At 48.1% G+C, this 15,334-nt stretch overlaps 1 protein-coding gene across 1 annotated transcript in view; it reads left to right on the forward strand.

Moving 5' to 3' along the window:
* Positions 1–1,943: 1,943 nt before the first annotated feature.
* The window catches only part of cux1b (cut-like homeobox 1b), a 162,230-nt gene continuing 148,839 nt past the window's right edge, over positions 1,944–15,334 (forward strand). Inside the window, 1 exon segment of the mRNA XM_031791238.1 lies at positions 1,944–2,065. Within this exon segment, the coding sequence (XP_031647098.1) occupies positions 2,003–2,065 (63 nt within the window). The 5' untranslated portion in view covers positions 1,944–2,002.

Genomic DNA, 15,334 nt, shown 5'->3' on the forward strand with positions numbered 1-15,334 from the left:
ACTGATTATGCTCATAAAAATAAAAAAAACTTGGGGGTGTGGTTCGAAGTGGCAGTTACTGATGTTTGTACCCCATGAGACACCATAGGAACAAAACTAGTATTACTTCCTCCAAAATTTTCTGAATTTTTCTGAAAATATCTCAAGAAATCTGTAATACATTCTTAATGTTTTTTTTTTGTTGCTGTGAAGGTTTTAGTTGAGCAATGTAACATCTAACTAGGGTGTTCAGTGCAGTATTTCTCAACTAATAAAAAAAATACTGTCTTGTTGTTTTATGTAAACAAAGTTCAATCCTTTGAGCTGCTGGACAGGTTTGTCTGGCTCAGTGGAACTGTGTATTCAGTGTTAGTGTGCAAGTGAACATTGTCGAAATCAAAACCCAACCCTCAAGTAAGTCAGGATGAACTGACTTAGAAAAAAACTCTGTTTTTGGAAGAAACTATTTACACTTTGTAGTCAATTTTGACACTCAAATAAATGTTTCTGACTCATCGATGCCACATAGGCCGTTTTTCAATCAGATACTGTACGTTGTTTATTGCCTTCAGTTGTGCTTGAAATCGAGTATGAAATGACAAACCAGCCCTGAACTACCCTGAAAATAATTGGTTTAACTGGGGTAATTCATTACGAAAAGTAATGAATCAATAAAAGTTAACTCCAGATGTAATTAAAGGGGTAACATTATATTGGCTCTGCTGCAAATCCATGGTTTTATTTTTAGAATTCGGGGCTTGAAATTTACTGGCTGTGAAAGAATAAAATGTTCATGATTAGAACACAAAATTAAATCTAATTTGACAGCATAAAAGCCAGGCTCACAAAGGGGCCATTAAAATCCCACCAGCCTAAAGGGTAGTCAGTCTGGTGGCCACTATACAAATAGCTCAATTGGAAAAATGCAATCAGGTCGCTGGTTGATAAAAAGTCAAAAGAATACAAAACAATGGAACACGTTGTCAACAATGCAATGCTTACATTGTGAATTTTTACAACTGCGATTGTGTCCTAATTTGGTGTGTTACTATTACCTATATTCAGTCATGTAAAGTACTTAAGTAAAAATACTTTAAAGTAGTTATTTGGGGTATCTGTACTTTTTAAAATATTTTTGACACATTTTACTTTACTACATTCCTAAAGAAAATAATATAAAATAATTTATTCCATACATTTTCCCTGACACCCAAAAGTACATTTTGAATGCTTAGCAGGACAGAAAATGGTCCAATTTACGCACTTATTATCAAGATAACATCCCTGGTCATCCCTACTGCCTCTGATCTGGCAGACTTTCACTTTTACTTGAGACATTTTCTATTAACTTTACTTTTACAATGACAATTGGGTATTGTTTTCCATCACTGCTAATATTATTGATAAGCATTGGAAGTGCACAGATTAATAGCCAATTTATGCTTGATCCGAAATTTTTCTTTAAACTTTTTTTTTAAATCCGAAAATGTTTTCGGAGACGACGTATGGATGGCGTGACGCAAATTTCTGACATGATTGGTTGACAGTAGGTGAGGGCGGGAGTTTCTGTATAAACACAAACTCACTTCCTTGACAACTTCCTTCACCACAGCTCTGCTCAACATCTATACTTGCTACGCGAAGCACAAGAAGTATGAATGCTTTGACTTCTGCAAAGGCCATATCACCATAAATGCTGCGCGGCCAATGCAGACGTCAGAATGACCACGAAGCGCCCTTAATTAACCAACAAAAGAGCTTGATTTCAAAAGCCCATGTAGAAATCCAGTCCATATTTTACCCTATAGACACTTGCCATCTCTCGTTCAATAACCCTACTCCGTGGCACTATTGAATACAGTATGTTCCCGTTCAATAAAGTCCATTCCGCGCCACTGTTCTATCAGAAGGGCCTTATTCGAGAGATCCGTTCCGTGTTTTCCGCGCTCCCCCCTTCCTTTCCCCTGAACTCCAACCCTCGCTCTCTCTATCAGCTTCTCATTCCGTCTCAATATGTCTCAAGATGGCGGCCAATGCGGGATCAATGTTTCAATATTGGAAGCGTTTTGATTTACAACAACTGCAGGTCAGTCTTTTCTCCTTTTGAGTTGTTTCGTACCATTTCAAATCTTTCGCTACGTGGACGATATGTTTTGTGTTCGACTGGCTTTTCTGTCGGTATTTTGATCCCGCTTGTAAGAGAGAGAGAGAGACCGACCTCTTTTCGCATTGATGAAAGTGGCTTTCTAGCTGATCGGAAATTGATCGTCTTTGTTAAATTCCCATCGATCGTCTGGCGCCCTGGCGATGCCGCGGGGTAACGTCGTTATTACATAAATACATCATTCAGGATGCTGAGCAGACCACAATATCCAATCAGAAATACACATATGTCTCCTTGTCAACTTTTTGTTGTTGTTTGCATGCAGTAGTGTGGGCCAACTACCTGCTTGTTAGCTTGGTCAGGAGCTTTTGCGTTTCCTGATTATTTATTTTTTGGAGGAGAGGAGGTTGGAAATGAAGTGATCCTACGTCGATGCTGGCGATGTGATGACAGTAGTTAGCTATCCATTTCGTCAAATCAGACCAAACCTTTTATACAAGGTTATTTTTGTTTGTTATTTTGGACGGTAACTTTCTAGCCCACAATCGATTTGAACACCATTCGCTGTATTTTAGGGAGAGGTAGTTCACCTAAGCGAATTCGCTAGTTGCTAACATGAGCTAAAGCTAACTTGTGTGTTTTTTTTGTGTGTGTGTCGTCGACTCCCAGAAGTTGTCGTGTACGTGGTAACAGTTCCACATAGACAGCAGCTTGGTAAACCCGGATGAATCTCTTTTTCTCATTTAACATGTTTATATATATATATATATATATATATATATATATCATTTCCAACACAGTTTTTTTTTGTGTTGGTTTAAAAGAAATGATATAGATATAAATATATATATATATATATATATATATATATATATATATATATATATATATCTATTAAACGAACACAAAAAAACAGTGTTGGAAATTTTATCTCGCTATGCCAGACACGTGACACATTTTGACTCGCTTCCCAGCAATTGAACGTTACGTTGTATTTGTGGAATAACATTTCATTAGTTGTCAGGAAGGTTATGAAATAGGTGGGAATGTGCCAAAGTTGGAAGAAGATAATATATAAAAAAAAGGCAATTTTTTTTGTAGGGGAAACAACAATTGTGAGAAAAATACACTTTCAATAGGGCTCTAGTCTACATTTGTGCTTGGCCATATGCAGACTGAGATGCACTCATGCTCTATAATCAAGGCTCATCTCCATAAAACCAAATGTATTTGATTCCTTCTACTGTTGCCTGTGATTCATCTAGAGATCACAGAAAATATTTCAGTAACTTGCATGCTCTCTCTACCTTTTAACATGTATTTTCTCCCTCTTTGAAGTTGAGTGTGTAAATTTGTCTGGGATTTGGCTTTTCCTCAATTTACTGCCAGTGCAGTCTACTGTACAGCCTGGACATGAAATATGCATCGCATAAGTTTGTGATGAGGCCCTGGGTAATTATGGCAAAGGCCTATCAGAACCGATTAGTCAGGACAGTGAATCTGTGTGCGTGTGGAGCGGAGGCCAGCAGGTCTGTCTAGAGGATAGGAACCAGCCAGGGCTGTGAGCTCAGAACATTCACTGTCTATTATTGATGCTGTCTTATTTACTCCCCCCTCCCACTGTGCTGTCGGCTCCTCGAGGACTGCCTTCCAAGGAGAATCTCTGATCATCTCGGTCTGTCTGTACTCAGGATTCTCAGTTGTTTCCAATCTCGTTAGGCAGCTCCCTCCCTCTCTGTCCAGAACCGGATGCTTACAGGGGTGGATCCTGCTGCATTACATTGGTTGTCTTTTAGTTTGTTGTCATGAAAATCCTGTAACAGCATCAAAACAGAACAGACATCCATAGCAGAGATTCATGTGTTTAGGACTTAAATACCAGACTGCTTGTTCATGGCCATTTAAAGGCCTATTTGAACTGTTTTATTCCCTCAATGAGAAACCACTACTGGACAAAGTGCTTTGAGCTGTTATTCTGTCTCCCCAGGTTAGGGCTAGAGCAGTGATCACCTGCCGGTCGTAACTAGAGCAGTGATCACCTGCCGGTCGTAACTAGAGCAGTGATCACCTGCCGGTCGTAACTAGAGCAGTGATCACCTGCCGGTCGTAACTAGAGCAGTGATCACCTGCCGGTCGTAACTAGAGCAGTGATCACCTGCCGGTCGTAACTAGAGCAGTGATCACCTGCCGGTCGTAACTAGAGCAGTGATCACCTGCCGGTCGTAACTAGAGCAGTGATCACCTGCCGGTCGTTCACGATCGACTGGTCGATCTCCAAAGTGTTCCTAGTCGACCACCAAACTATACTGTAAAAAACAACGACAAAGCCTTGCGTTTTTTAGTTTTTGTTTCAGGCTGTTGGCGATGGGTGCATTTTGATTCAGCAGCCCTACCACCGGGAAGGCAAAGTGCTCCCATTTTGAACCATTTCACTTTTTATTTATTTAACCTTTATTTAACTAGGCAAGTCCGTTAAGAACGTCTGAAGGTAGAGCTCTGCCTATCCGGCGGGGCCCGCTGGCCAATCAGATAGCTCAGATCACCATTTCCTTGAGCCATAGACTGTGAAAAGAGGCCTGGAACGCACGGCAAGGTTCATACTGGTGAGATTTTAAAACTTTCAAAAACCATGACTAGAGGGACTCAACGAATACAGCAAAGAGCTTCTGTTTTTATAATTGAGCTCATGTTTAACTTTTTACTCAGCACTGTCAACACTTTCTATTCAACACTGTTTTAAGCCATAAAATGCGTGTTTTTTCCCCTACTTTCCCTACCCACACGACAACCAGCACTGCACCTGCAAAAATGCTTTTAGTGGGATCTCATTTAGCGGGGATCTCATTTAGCGGGGATCTCATTTAGCGGGGATCTCATTTAGCGGGGATCTCATTTATCGGGGATCTCATTTAGCGGGGATCTCAGTTAGCGGGATCTCAGTTAGCGGGGATCTCATTTAGCGGGGATCTCAGTTAGCGGGGATCTCAGTTAGCGGGGATCTCAGTTAGCGGGGATCTCAGTTAGCGGGGATCTCAGTTAGCGGGGATCTCATTTAGCGGGATCTCATTTAGCGGGGATCTCATTTAGCGGGATCTCATTTAGCGGGATCTCACTGGAAAATGGATCATAGTTGATGACATGGTGACTATGAATACAGATGGAGAAAGTTTTACCGTCCCTAATCATTTACAGCTGGGTTCAGTTTCTTTATAAGGTTTCATCTTTTTCCTGGCGTTTTCACAGTGCTGCCGGACAACATGGATTTTTATTCCTACCTGAGATGCCTCAAATATACCCAACATCCAATCATTTCCTTCTACCTATTTAAAAGTGTCCAACTCATAAAATGTGCTTAATTCATATGTAGGGTTAATTCAAACCTGATTCAGGTGCAGGTCGATCCCAGCCTTCTGGGAATGAGTTTCAAGTGAAGGGAATTTAGTGTTAGTATAGGTGTAGCTGATCGTATATCCCTAGTGTACAGAGGTAGGTGTAGAAAGGCCATGCATCCATGTTCACTGTGGTGATCTGATCAATCCGTCTAAAGTTAGATTAGGTGACGGGAAGCAGATCATTTAGGGGCAACATCCAACATGAGTGGTTTAAATCTCTCATCGGCTTGTCTGGTGTTGTCTGCAGGAGTATCGGTGTTAATTTATGAGGTGGAGGTCTGGACTCTGACTGATGAGCTGATGTGGATATATTTACTGCTCTGTTGCTACACCGAGTTTAGAGGAGACTATGCCGTTAGTATCGCGCTCTGCCCAGTGACCAATCCTGCCACGGCTACTGTCTGTCTTCACATCTGTTCCCTTGTTTGTCTGTTTATTGAATTTGATCTGTGTTTTACGTACACACATCGCATACAAGATTGAACAATTTGTCGTCAGCCTTGTGTTATCTTGGGGCTGTTTTGTTGTGTTCCATATAGAACTGAATATGTTTAGGAGTTAGTTGGCTTTGCTGTGTGTTGCCATGCCGACTTCATCATCCAGCTAAATATAGAGCTATCCTCAGTGCAGAAACTCAAGCTGAAATATATACCCCTCGTCTTGTTTCTAGTGTGAGCATCACCCCACACTGCCCAGACCCCCTACCTAACCCGCTGGCTGACGGCACTATGCCTGGACCCAGTAACTGGCTGGCTGGCTGGCTGGCTGGCTGGCTGGCTGACAGCACTATGCTTGGACCCAGTAACTGGCTGGCTGGCTGGCTGGCTGACAGCACTATGCCTGGACCCAGTAACTGGCTGGCTGGCTGGCAGACAGCACTATGCCTGGACCCAGTAACTGGCTGGCTGGCTGGCAGACAGCACTATGCCTGGACCCAGTAACTGGCTGGCTGGCGGCACTATGCCTGGACCCAGTAACTGGCTGGCTGGCGGCACTATGTCTGGACCCAGTAACTGGCTGGCTGACACCACTATTTCTGGACCCAGTAACTGGCTGGCTGACACCACTATTTCTGGACCCAGTAACTGGCTGGCTGACACCACTATGTCTGGACCCAGTAACTGGCTGGCTGACGGCACTATGTCTGGACCCAGTAACTGGCTGGCTGATAGCACTATGTCTGGACCCAGTAACTGGCTGGCTGATAGCACTATGTCTGGACCCAGTAACTGGCTGGCTGACAGCACTATGTCTGGACCCAGTAACTGGCTGGCTGACGGCACTATGTCTGGACCCAGTAACTGGCTGGCTGGCTGACGGCACTATGCCTGGACCCAGTAACTGGCTGGCTGACACCACTATGTCTGGACCCAGTAACTGGCTGGCTGACAGCACTATGCCTGGACCCAGTAACTGGCTGGCTGGATGACAGCACTCTACCTGGACCCAGTAACTGGCTGGCTGGCTGACGGCACTATGTCTGGACCCAGTAACTGGCTGGCTGACGGCACTATGTCTGGACCCAGTAACTGGCTGGCTGACAGCACTATGTCTGGACCCAGTAACTGGCTGGCTGACGGCACTATGTCTGGACCCAGTAACTGGCTGGCTGGCTGACAGCAGTATGCCTGGACCCAGTAACTGGCTGGCTGACAGCACTATGTCTGGACCCAGTAACTGGCTGGCTGACAGCACTATGTCTGGACCCAGTAACTGGCTGCCTGACGGCACTATGTCTGGACCCAGTAACTGGCTGGCTGACAGCACTATGTCTGGACCCAGTAACTGGCTGGCTGACAGCACTATGCCTGGACCCAGTAACTGGCTGGCTGGCTGACGGCACTATGTCTGGACCCAGTAACTGGCTGGCTGACGGCACTATGTCTGGATCCAGTAACTGGCTGGCTGACGGCACTATGTCTGGACCCAGTAACTGGCTGGCTGACGGCACTATGTCTGGACCCAGTAACTGGCTGGCTGGCTGACAGCAGTATGCCTGGACCCAGTAACTGGCTGGCTGACAGCACTATGTCTGGACCCAGTAACTGGCTGGCTGACGACACTATGTCTGGACCCAGTAACTGGCTGGCTGACAGCACTATGTCTGGACCCAGTAACTGGCTGGCTGACGGCACTATGTCTGGACCCAGTAACTGGCTGGCTGACAGCACTATGTCTGGACCCATTAACTGGCTGGCTGACAGCACTATGCCTGGACCCAGTAACTGGCTGGCTGGCTGGCTGACAGCACTATGCCTGGACCCAGTAACTGGCTGGCTTGCTGGCTAACAGCACTATGCCTGGACCCAGTAACTGGCTGGCTGGCTGGCTGACAGCACTATGCCTGGACCCAGTAACTAGCTGGCTGGCAGACAGCACTATGCCTGGACCCAGTAACTGGCTGGCTGGCAGAAAGCACTATGCCTGGACCCAGTAACTGGCTGGCTGGCAGAAAGCACTATGCCTGGACCCAGTAACTGGCTGGCTGGCTGGCAGACAGCACTATGCCTGGACCCAGTAACTGGCTGGCTGGCTGGCAGACAGCACTATGCCTGGACCCAGTAACTGGCTGGCTGGCGGCACTATGTCTGGACCCAGTAACTGGCTGGCTGACACCACTATGTCTGGACCCAGTAACTGGCTGGCTGACGGCACTATGTCTGGACCCAGTAACTGGCTGGCTGATAGCACTATGTCTGGACCCAGTAACTGGCTGGCTGATAGCACTATGTCTGGACCCAGTAACTGGCTGGCTGACGGCACTATGTCTGGACCCAGTAACTGGCTGGCTGACGGCACTATGTCTGGACCCAGTAACTGGCTGGCTGGCTGACGGCACTATGCCTGGACCCAGTAACTGGCTGGCTGACACCACTATGTCTGGACCCAGTAACTGGCTGGCTGACAGCACTATGCCTGGACCCAGTAACTGGCTGGCTGGATGACAGCACTCTACCTGGACCCAGTAACTGGCTGGCTGGCTGACGGCACTATGTCTGGACCCAGTAACTGGCTGGCTGACAGCACTATGTCTGGACCCAGTAACTGGCTGGCTGACAGCACTATGTCTGGACCCAGTAACTGGCTGGCTGACGGCACTATGTCTGGACCCAGTAACTGGCTGGCTGACAGCACTATGTCTGGACCCAGTAACTGGCTGGCTGACGGCACTATGTCTGGACCCAGTAACTGGCTGGCTGACAGCACTATGTCTGGACCCAGTAACTGGCTGGCTGACGGCACTATGTCTGGACCCAGTAACTGGCTGGCTGGCTGACAGCAGTATGCCTGGACCCAGTAACTGGCTGGCTGACAGCACTATGTCTGGACCCAGTAACTGGCTGGCTGACAGCACTATGTCTGGACCCAGTAACTGGCTGGCTGACGGCACTATGTCTGGACCCAGTAACTGGCTGGCTGACAGCACTATGTCTGGACCCAGTAACTGGCTGGCTGACAGCACTATGCCTGGACCCAGTAACTGGCTGGCTGGCTGACGGCACTATGTCTGGACCCAGTAACTGGCTGGCTGACGGCACTATGTCTGGACCCAGTAACTGGCTGGCTGGCTGACAGCAGTATGCCTGGACCCAGTAACTGGCTGGCTGACAGCACTATGTCTGGACCCAGTAACTGGCTGGCTGACGACACTATGTCTGGACCCAGTAACTGGCTGGCTGACAGCACTATGTCTGGACCCAGTAACTGGCTGGCTGACGGCACTATGTCTGGACCCAGTAACTGGCTGGCTGACAGCACTATGTCTGGACCCAGTAACTGGCTGGCTGACAGCACTATGCCTGGACCCAGTAACTGGCTGGCTGGCTGGCTGACAGCACTATGCCTGGACCCAGTAACTGGCTGGCTTGCTGGCTAACAGCACTATGCCTGGACCCAGTAACTGGCTGGCTGACTGGCTGACAGCACTATGCCTGGACCCAGTAACTAGCTGGCTGGCAGACAGCACTATGCCTGGACCCAGTAACTGGCTGGCTGGCAGAAAGCACTATGCCTGGACCCAGTAACTGGCTGGCTGGCTGGCAGACAGCACTATGCCTGGACCCAGTAACTGGCTGGCTGGCTGGCTGACAGCACTATGCCTGGACCCAGTAGCTGGCTGGCTAGCTGGCTGACGGCACTATGCCTCGACCCAGTAACTGGCTGGCTGACAGCACTATGTCTGGACCCAGTAACTGGCTGGCTGACGGCACTATGTCTGGACCCAGTAACTGGCTGGCTGGCTGACAGCACTATGTCTGGACCCAGTAACTGGCTGGCTGGCTGACAGCACTATGTCTGGACCCAGTAACTGGCTGGCTGATGGCACTATGTCTGGACACAGTAACTGGCTGGCTGGCTGACAGCACTATGCCTGGACCCTGTAACTGGCTGGCTGGCTGACAGCACTATGCCTGGACCCTGTAACTGACTGGCTGGCAGACGACACTATGTCTGGACCCAGTAACTGGCTGGCTGACGGCACTGTCTGGACCCAGTAACTGGCTGGCTGATGGCACTATGTCTGGACCCAGTAGCTGGCTGGCTGGCTGACAGCACTATGCCTGGACCCAGTAACTGGCTGGCTGATGGCACTATGTCTGGACCCAGTAACTGGCTGGCTGACAGCATTATGTCTGGACCCAGTAACTGGCTGGCTGATGGCACTATGTCTGGACCCAGTAACTGGCTGGCTGACGGCACTATGCCTGGACCCAGTAACTGGCTGGCTTGCTGGCTGACAGCACTATGCCTGGACCCAGTAACTGGCTGGCTGGCTGGCTGACAGCACTATGCCTGGACCCAGTAACTGGCTGGCTGGCTGGCTGACAGCATTATGTCTGGACCCAGTAACTGGCTGGCTGATGGCACTATGCCTGGACCCAGTAACTGGCTGGCTGACAGCACTATGTCTGGACCCAGTAACTGGCTGGCTGACGGCACTATGTCTGGACCCAGTAACTGGCTGGCTGACGGCACTATGTCTGGACCCAGTAACTGGCTGGCTGACGGCACTATGTCTGGACCCAGTAACTGGCTGGCTGACGGCACTATGTCTGGACTATGCCCCCCCCTTGTCTCGTAGCCTATGCTGACCCACAGATCTAAATTAGGCTAAAGGTTTAGTCCTCAGACAGCATCTATAGATGACCCCAGAAGGCTTGGGTTTCTCTCTGGCATTATTGACTACAGGTATTGAATTGTGATATCGGTGCTTGGTTGTACATCCAGGGATTGAATTGAGATACAGCATTCTGTTAATAGTTCACACCACTGTGATTTGTGTCCATCAGGGCTTGAGACTGGATCTATAACTGGCATTTAAACACATCACACCTCTCTCAGCTTATCGCTCCTCCCCTTCGTACTGTATCGCTCCTCCCCTTCGTACTGTATCGCCCCTCCTTCGTACTGTATCGCCCCTCCTTCGTACTGTATCGCCCTCCTTCGTACTGTATCGCTCCTCCCCTTCGTACTGTATCGCCCCCCCCTTCGTACTGTATCGCCCCTCCTTCGTACTGTATCGCCCCTCCCCTTATTGACTACAGGTATTGAATTGTGATATCGGTGCTTGGTTGTACATCCAGGGATTGAATTGAGATACAGCATTCTGTTAATAGTTCACACCACTGTGATTTGTGTCCATCAGGGCTTGAGACTGGATCTATAACTGGCATTTAAACACATCACACCTCTCTCAGCTTATCGCTCCTCCCCTTCGTACTGTATCGCTCCTCCCCTTCGTACTGTATCGCCCCTCCTTCGTACTGTATCGCCCCTCCTTCGTACTGTATCGCCCTCCTTCGTACTGTATCGCTCCTCCCCCCCCACTGTATCGCCCCCCCTTCGTACTGTATCGCCCCTCCTTCGTACTGTATCGCCCCTCCTTCGTACTGTATCGCCCTCCTTCGTACTGTATCGCTCCTCCCCTTCGTACTGTATCGCCCCCCCCTTCGTACTGTATCGCCCCCCCCCCTCCTTCGTACTGTATCGCCCCTCCCCTTCGTACTGTATCGCCCCCCCCCCCCACTGTATCGCCCCCCCTTCGTACTGTATCGCCCCTCCTTCGTACTGTATCGCCCCTCCTTCGTACTGTATCGCCCTCCTTCGTACTGTATCGCTCCTCCCCTTCGTACTGTATCGCCCCCCCCTTCGTACTGTATCGCCCCCCCCCCCCCCCCTCCTTCGTACTGTATCGCCCCCCCCCCCTCCTTCGTACTGTATCGCCCCTCCTTCGTACTGTATCTCCCCCCCCCTTCGTACTGTATCTCGCCCCCCCTTCGTACTGTATCGCGCCCCCCCTTCGTACTGTATCGCGCTCCCCTTCGTACTGTATCGCGCCCCCCCTTCGTACTGTATCGCCCCCCCTTCGTACTGTATCGCCCCCCCTTCGTACTCTATCGCCCCCCCCTTCGTACTGTATCGCCCTGTCCTAATGAAGGGGCCAGTCTGTGTTCAGCAGGACCATGAGCTAAGCCCTGTCCTAATGAAGGGGCCAGTCTGTTTCCTGTGTGTCCAGTCCACAGGGGCTCTAAATGTTTCATAGGTTCCGTGAGGTCATCATTTAGGTCTCTTAGTTGTATGTTATGTTCGACTAGAGAAGGCTTGGCTCCACTGCAGGTCGGTTTCTCCTCATGTAGTATTTTGCCATTTCACCAGGACCATTTTAGGTTCCTATTTTTACAGGAGATGTGGATATTTTCCCTCTGTTTGTGTTTTAGTTTTAGACTCCTGGAAGTGTTATATTTTCTCCGCCTTTTTGTTGGTTTTGGGCTCAGCTCCATTTTGACAAGGGTAAACAACCGGTGCTCGCGGCAGCCGCTGCCAATCCGGGGAGGGTTACGGGCTGGCCAAGCCCCGGGGAGGGTTACGGGCTGGCCAAGCCCCGGGGAGGGTTACGGGCTGGCCAAGCCCCGGGGAGGGTTACGGGCTGGCCAAGCCCCGGGGAGGGTTACGGGCTGGCCAAGCCCCGGGGAGGGTTACGGGCTGGCCAAGCCCCGGGGAGGGTTACGGGCTGCCGCTGCCAGGCCTCTAAAAATAACACACAGACCACTGGCCTCAGCAGAAAACCTGCTGCAATTATGATGATTCATCTGGCTGTATACACAGGTGTGTGTGTGTGTTCACGCTCTGGTTTTTACCATTTCAGCTGTGTTTTATATAGCTTATAATGAAATAGCAAGTTTATAATTTTTTTGGCAAAAAACTATGCATGGCCATTCTATTTCAAATGTTTATCATGGGACATGTAGCCAGCTACATGTCCTAATGTTTTGCTTTAAGTTAGTCTAACTTTTTTACCGGAGAAAAGTATCTAGACATCAGTCAGAGTGCCGTCTGCTGATAGAATGTTTGGGAAATCTCATCCGAGTGGAGAAGTGCGACTGAAGCACAACATGGCTGACGCCGAGCAGAAATTACAATAAGCAGGCATTACAATAAGCAGACATTACAATAAGCAGACATTACAATAAGCAGACATTACAATAAGATATTTTTTTTTAGATCAGCGTTTACAAAACACAGTAAAATACTGAATTCTGCATTAACGTGACTCCTGGTGTGTGTGTGTGTGTGTGTGTGTAGTGTACCTAGCTGTCCATTCGACAGTTCGTTTACAACATCCAGACCCCGTCATGGCTGTGCTAGAAGAACGTCTTGAAATTCCTGTTAGGGAGGGAGATATTAATCATAGTTTTTGAAGCGCTTCCCCTGACACTATTAACTTCCTGTTTTGGACTAATCACTTTTAGAATGCTGTCCATGCAAAGTCAACAGGCAGTCAGTTTAAAGGGGCCTTGCACTTACTTAATGCATGGCACACAGATGTAGCCACCAAAAGGACATTTAGTCTGCTTCGGCCTAATCTTGTGTGCTGCGAACTGGCTTTGCTCTCCGGTTGTCTAATGGTAATCTACCTCGTTCAATTTCAAAGGTTGTTTTTTTTACTAATCTTTTTGCCCCGGACTGTGCTTTGACCTTTTGAACTCTGCAGCTGTTACACTTGAACTGGGCTCCGAGGTCGTTTGACCCATTGACCCCGTGTGTTGCTAGTCTGACCTTATTTTTTAGAGCAAACAGATGATGGCTCTGCTGTCTGGGCCCTGCTACCCAGTCTCATTGATTTTGGCTTTGAACTTGATATCCTGTAATAACAGGCTAGTGTGGCGTGGTGAGATCCTGTAATAACAGGCTAGTGTGGAGTGGTGAGATCCTGTAATAACAGGCTAGTGTGGCGTGGTGAGATCCTGTAATAACAGGCTAGTGTGGCGTGGTGAGATCCTGTAATAACAGGCTAGTGTGGCGTGGTGAGATCCTGTAATAACAGGCTAGTGTGGCGTGGTGAGATCCTGTAATAACAGGCTAGCGTGGAGTGGTGAGATCCTGTAATAACAGGCTAGTGTGGAGTGGTGAGATCCTGTAATAACAGGCTAGTGTGGAGTGGTGAGATCCTGTAATAACAGGCTAGCGTGGAGTGATGAGATCCTGTAATAACAGGCTAGTGTGGAGTGGTGAGATCCTGTAATAACAGGCTAGCGTGGAGTGGTGAGATCCTGTAATAACAGGCTAGTGTGGAGTGGTGAGATCCTGTAATAACAGGCTAGCGTGGAGTGGTGAGATCCTGTAATAACAGGCTAGTGTGGAGTGGTGAGCTGTAGTAATAGTGGTAGTAAATCATAATAATTATTGTTAGTGGTAGTAAATCATAATAATTATTGTTAGTGGTAGTAAATCATAATAATAATTATTGTAAAAATATATATGTATTTTATTTTTTACATTTGGTTTAGCAGACAGTGGTGAACACGTTTTCACCACTGAGAATATCAGGGATAAGTGACTGACTAAATGCTACGTGCAGATTAACATTCAGATTTGTGTGCGTGTGTTTCTAAAATATTTCTAACACTTGAGCAAGGAACATGTCTTGTATGTGGAGAGTCTCGTCTCCAGTCTTTTCATACCAGGGTCTTGCTGATTGAATGTGTTTTTATGGGTTCGCTTCAGTCCACCTGTGTGTGTGTGTGTGTGTGTGTGTGTGTGTGTGTGTGTGTGTGTGTGTGTGTGTGAATTGTCTCCATTCACGGTAGCATCATTGGTTGTATGCCCTTTAGCAGGGAAGCAGGGAAAGCCTATGTATTGTGGAGGGAAGGAGGGCCAGGCAGCCCAGTGGACTGTGGGCTGAGCCTGAGTTTAGCCTCGTGTTGTTATTAAGAGGGTCTTCACTGATTCACTCCAGATGCTGGGAGGAGGCCAGTCAGAATTATGTTTTTATGTATGAGTAGAGAGAGACAGAGGATCCACAAACTGATTGAAAGGTGAATTGAGAAGTCTTTGTGTCTGTCTCTCTCTGGAACCTAGTCCTACTGTAGACCTGTATGTGTGTCTGTTGTCTCTCTCTGGAACTTAGTCCTACTGTAGACCTGTATGTGTCTGTTGTCTCTCTCTGGAACCTAGTCCTACTGTAGGCCTGTATGTGTGTCTGTTGTCTCTCTCTGGAACCTAGTCCTACTGTAGACCTGTATGTGTGTCTGTTGTCTCTCTCTGGAACCTAGTCCTACTGTAGGCCTGTATGTGTGTCTGTTGTCTCTCTCTGGAACCTAGTCCTACTGTAGACCTGTATGTGTGTCTGTTGTCTCTCTCTGGAACCTAGTCCTACTGTAGGCCTGTATGTGTGTCTGTTGTCTCTCTCTGGAACCTAGTCCTACTGTAGACCTGTATGTGTGTGTTGTCTCTCTCTGGAACCTAGTCCTACTGTAGACCTGTATGTGTGTGTTGTCTCTCTCTGGAACCTAGTCCTACTGTAGGCCTGTATGTGTGTCTGTGAGAGTTAGTGTGTTCTTTAGTTTTTCACTCTCTC

This window comes from Oncorhynchus kisutch, linkage group LG15, assembly GCF_002021735.2.
Source record: "Oncorhynchus kisutch isolate 150728-3 linkage group LG15, Okis_V2, whole genome shotgun sequence".
NCBI classification, from domain to species: Eukaryota; Metazoa; Chordata; class Actinopteri; order Salmoniformes; family Salmonidae; genus Oncorhynchus; species Oncorhynchus kisutch.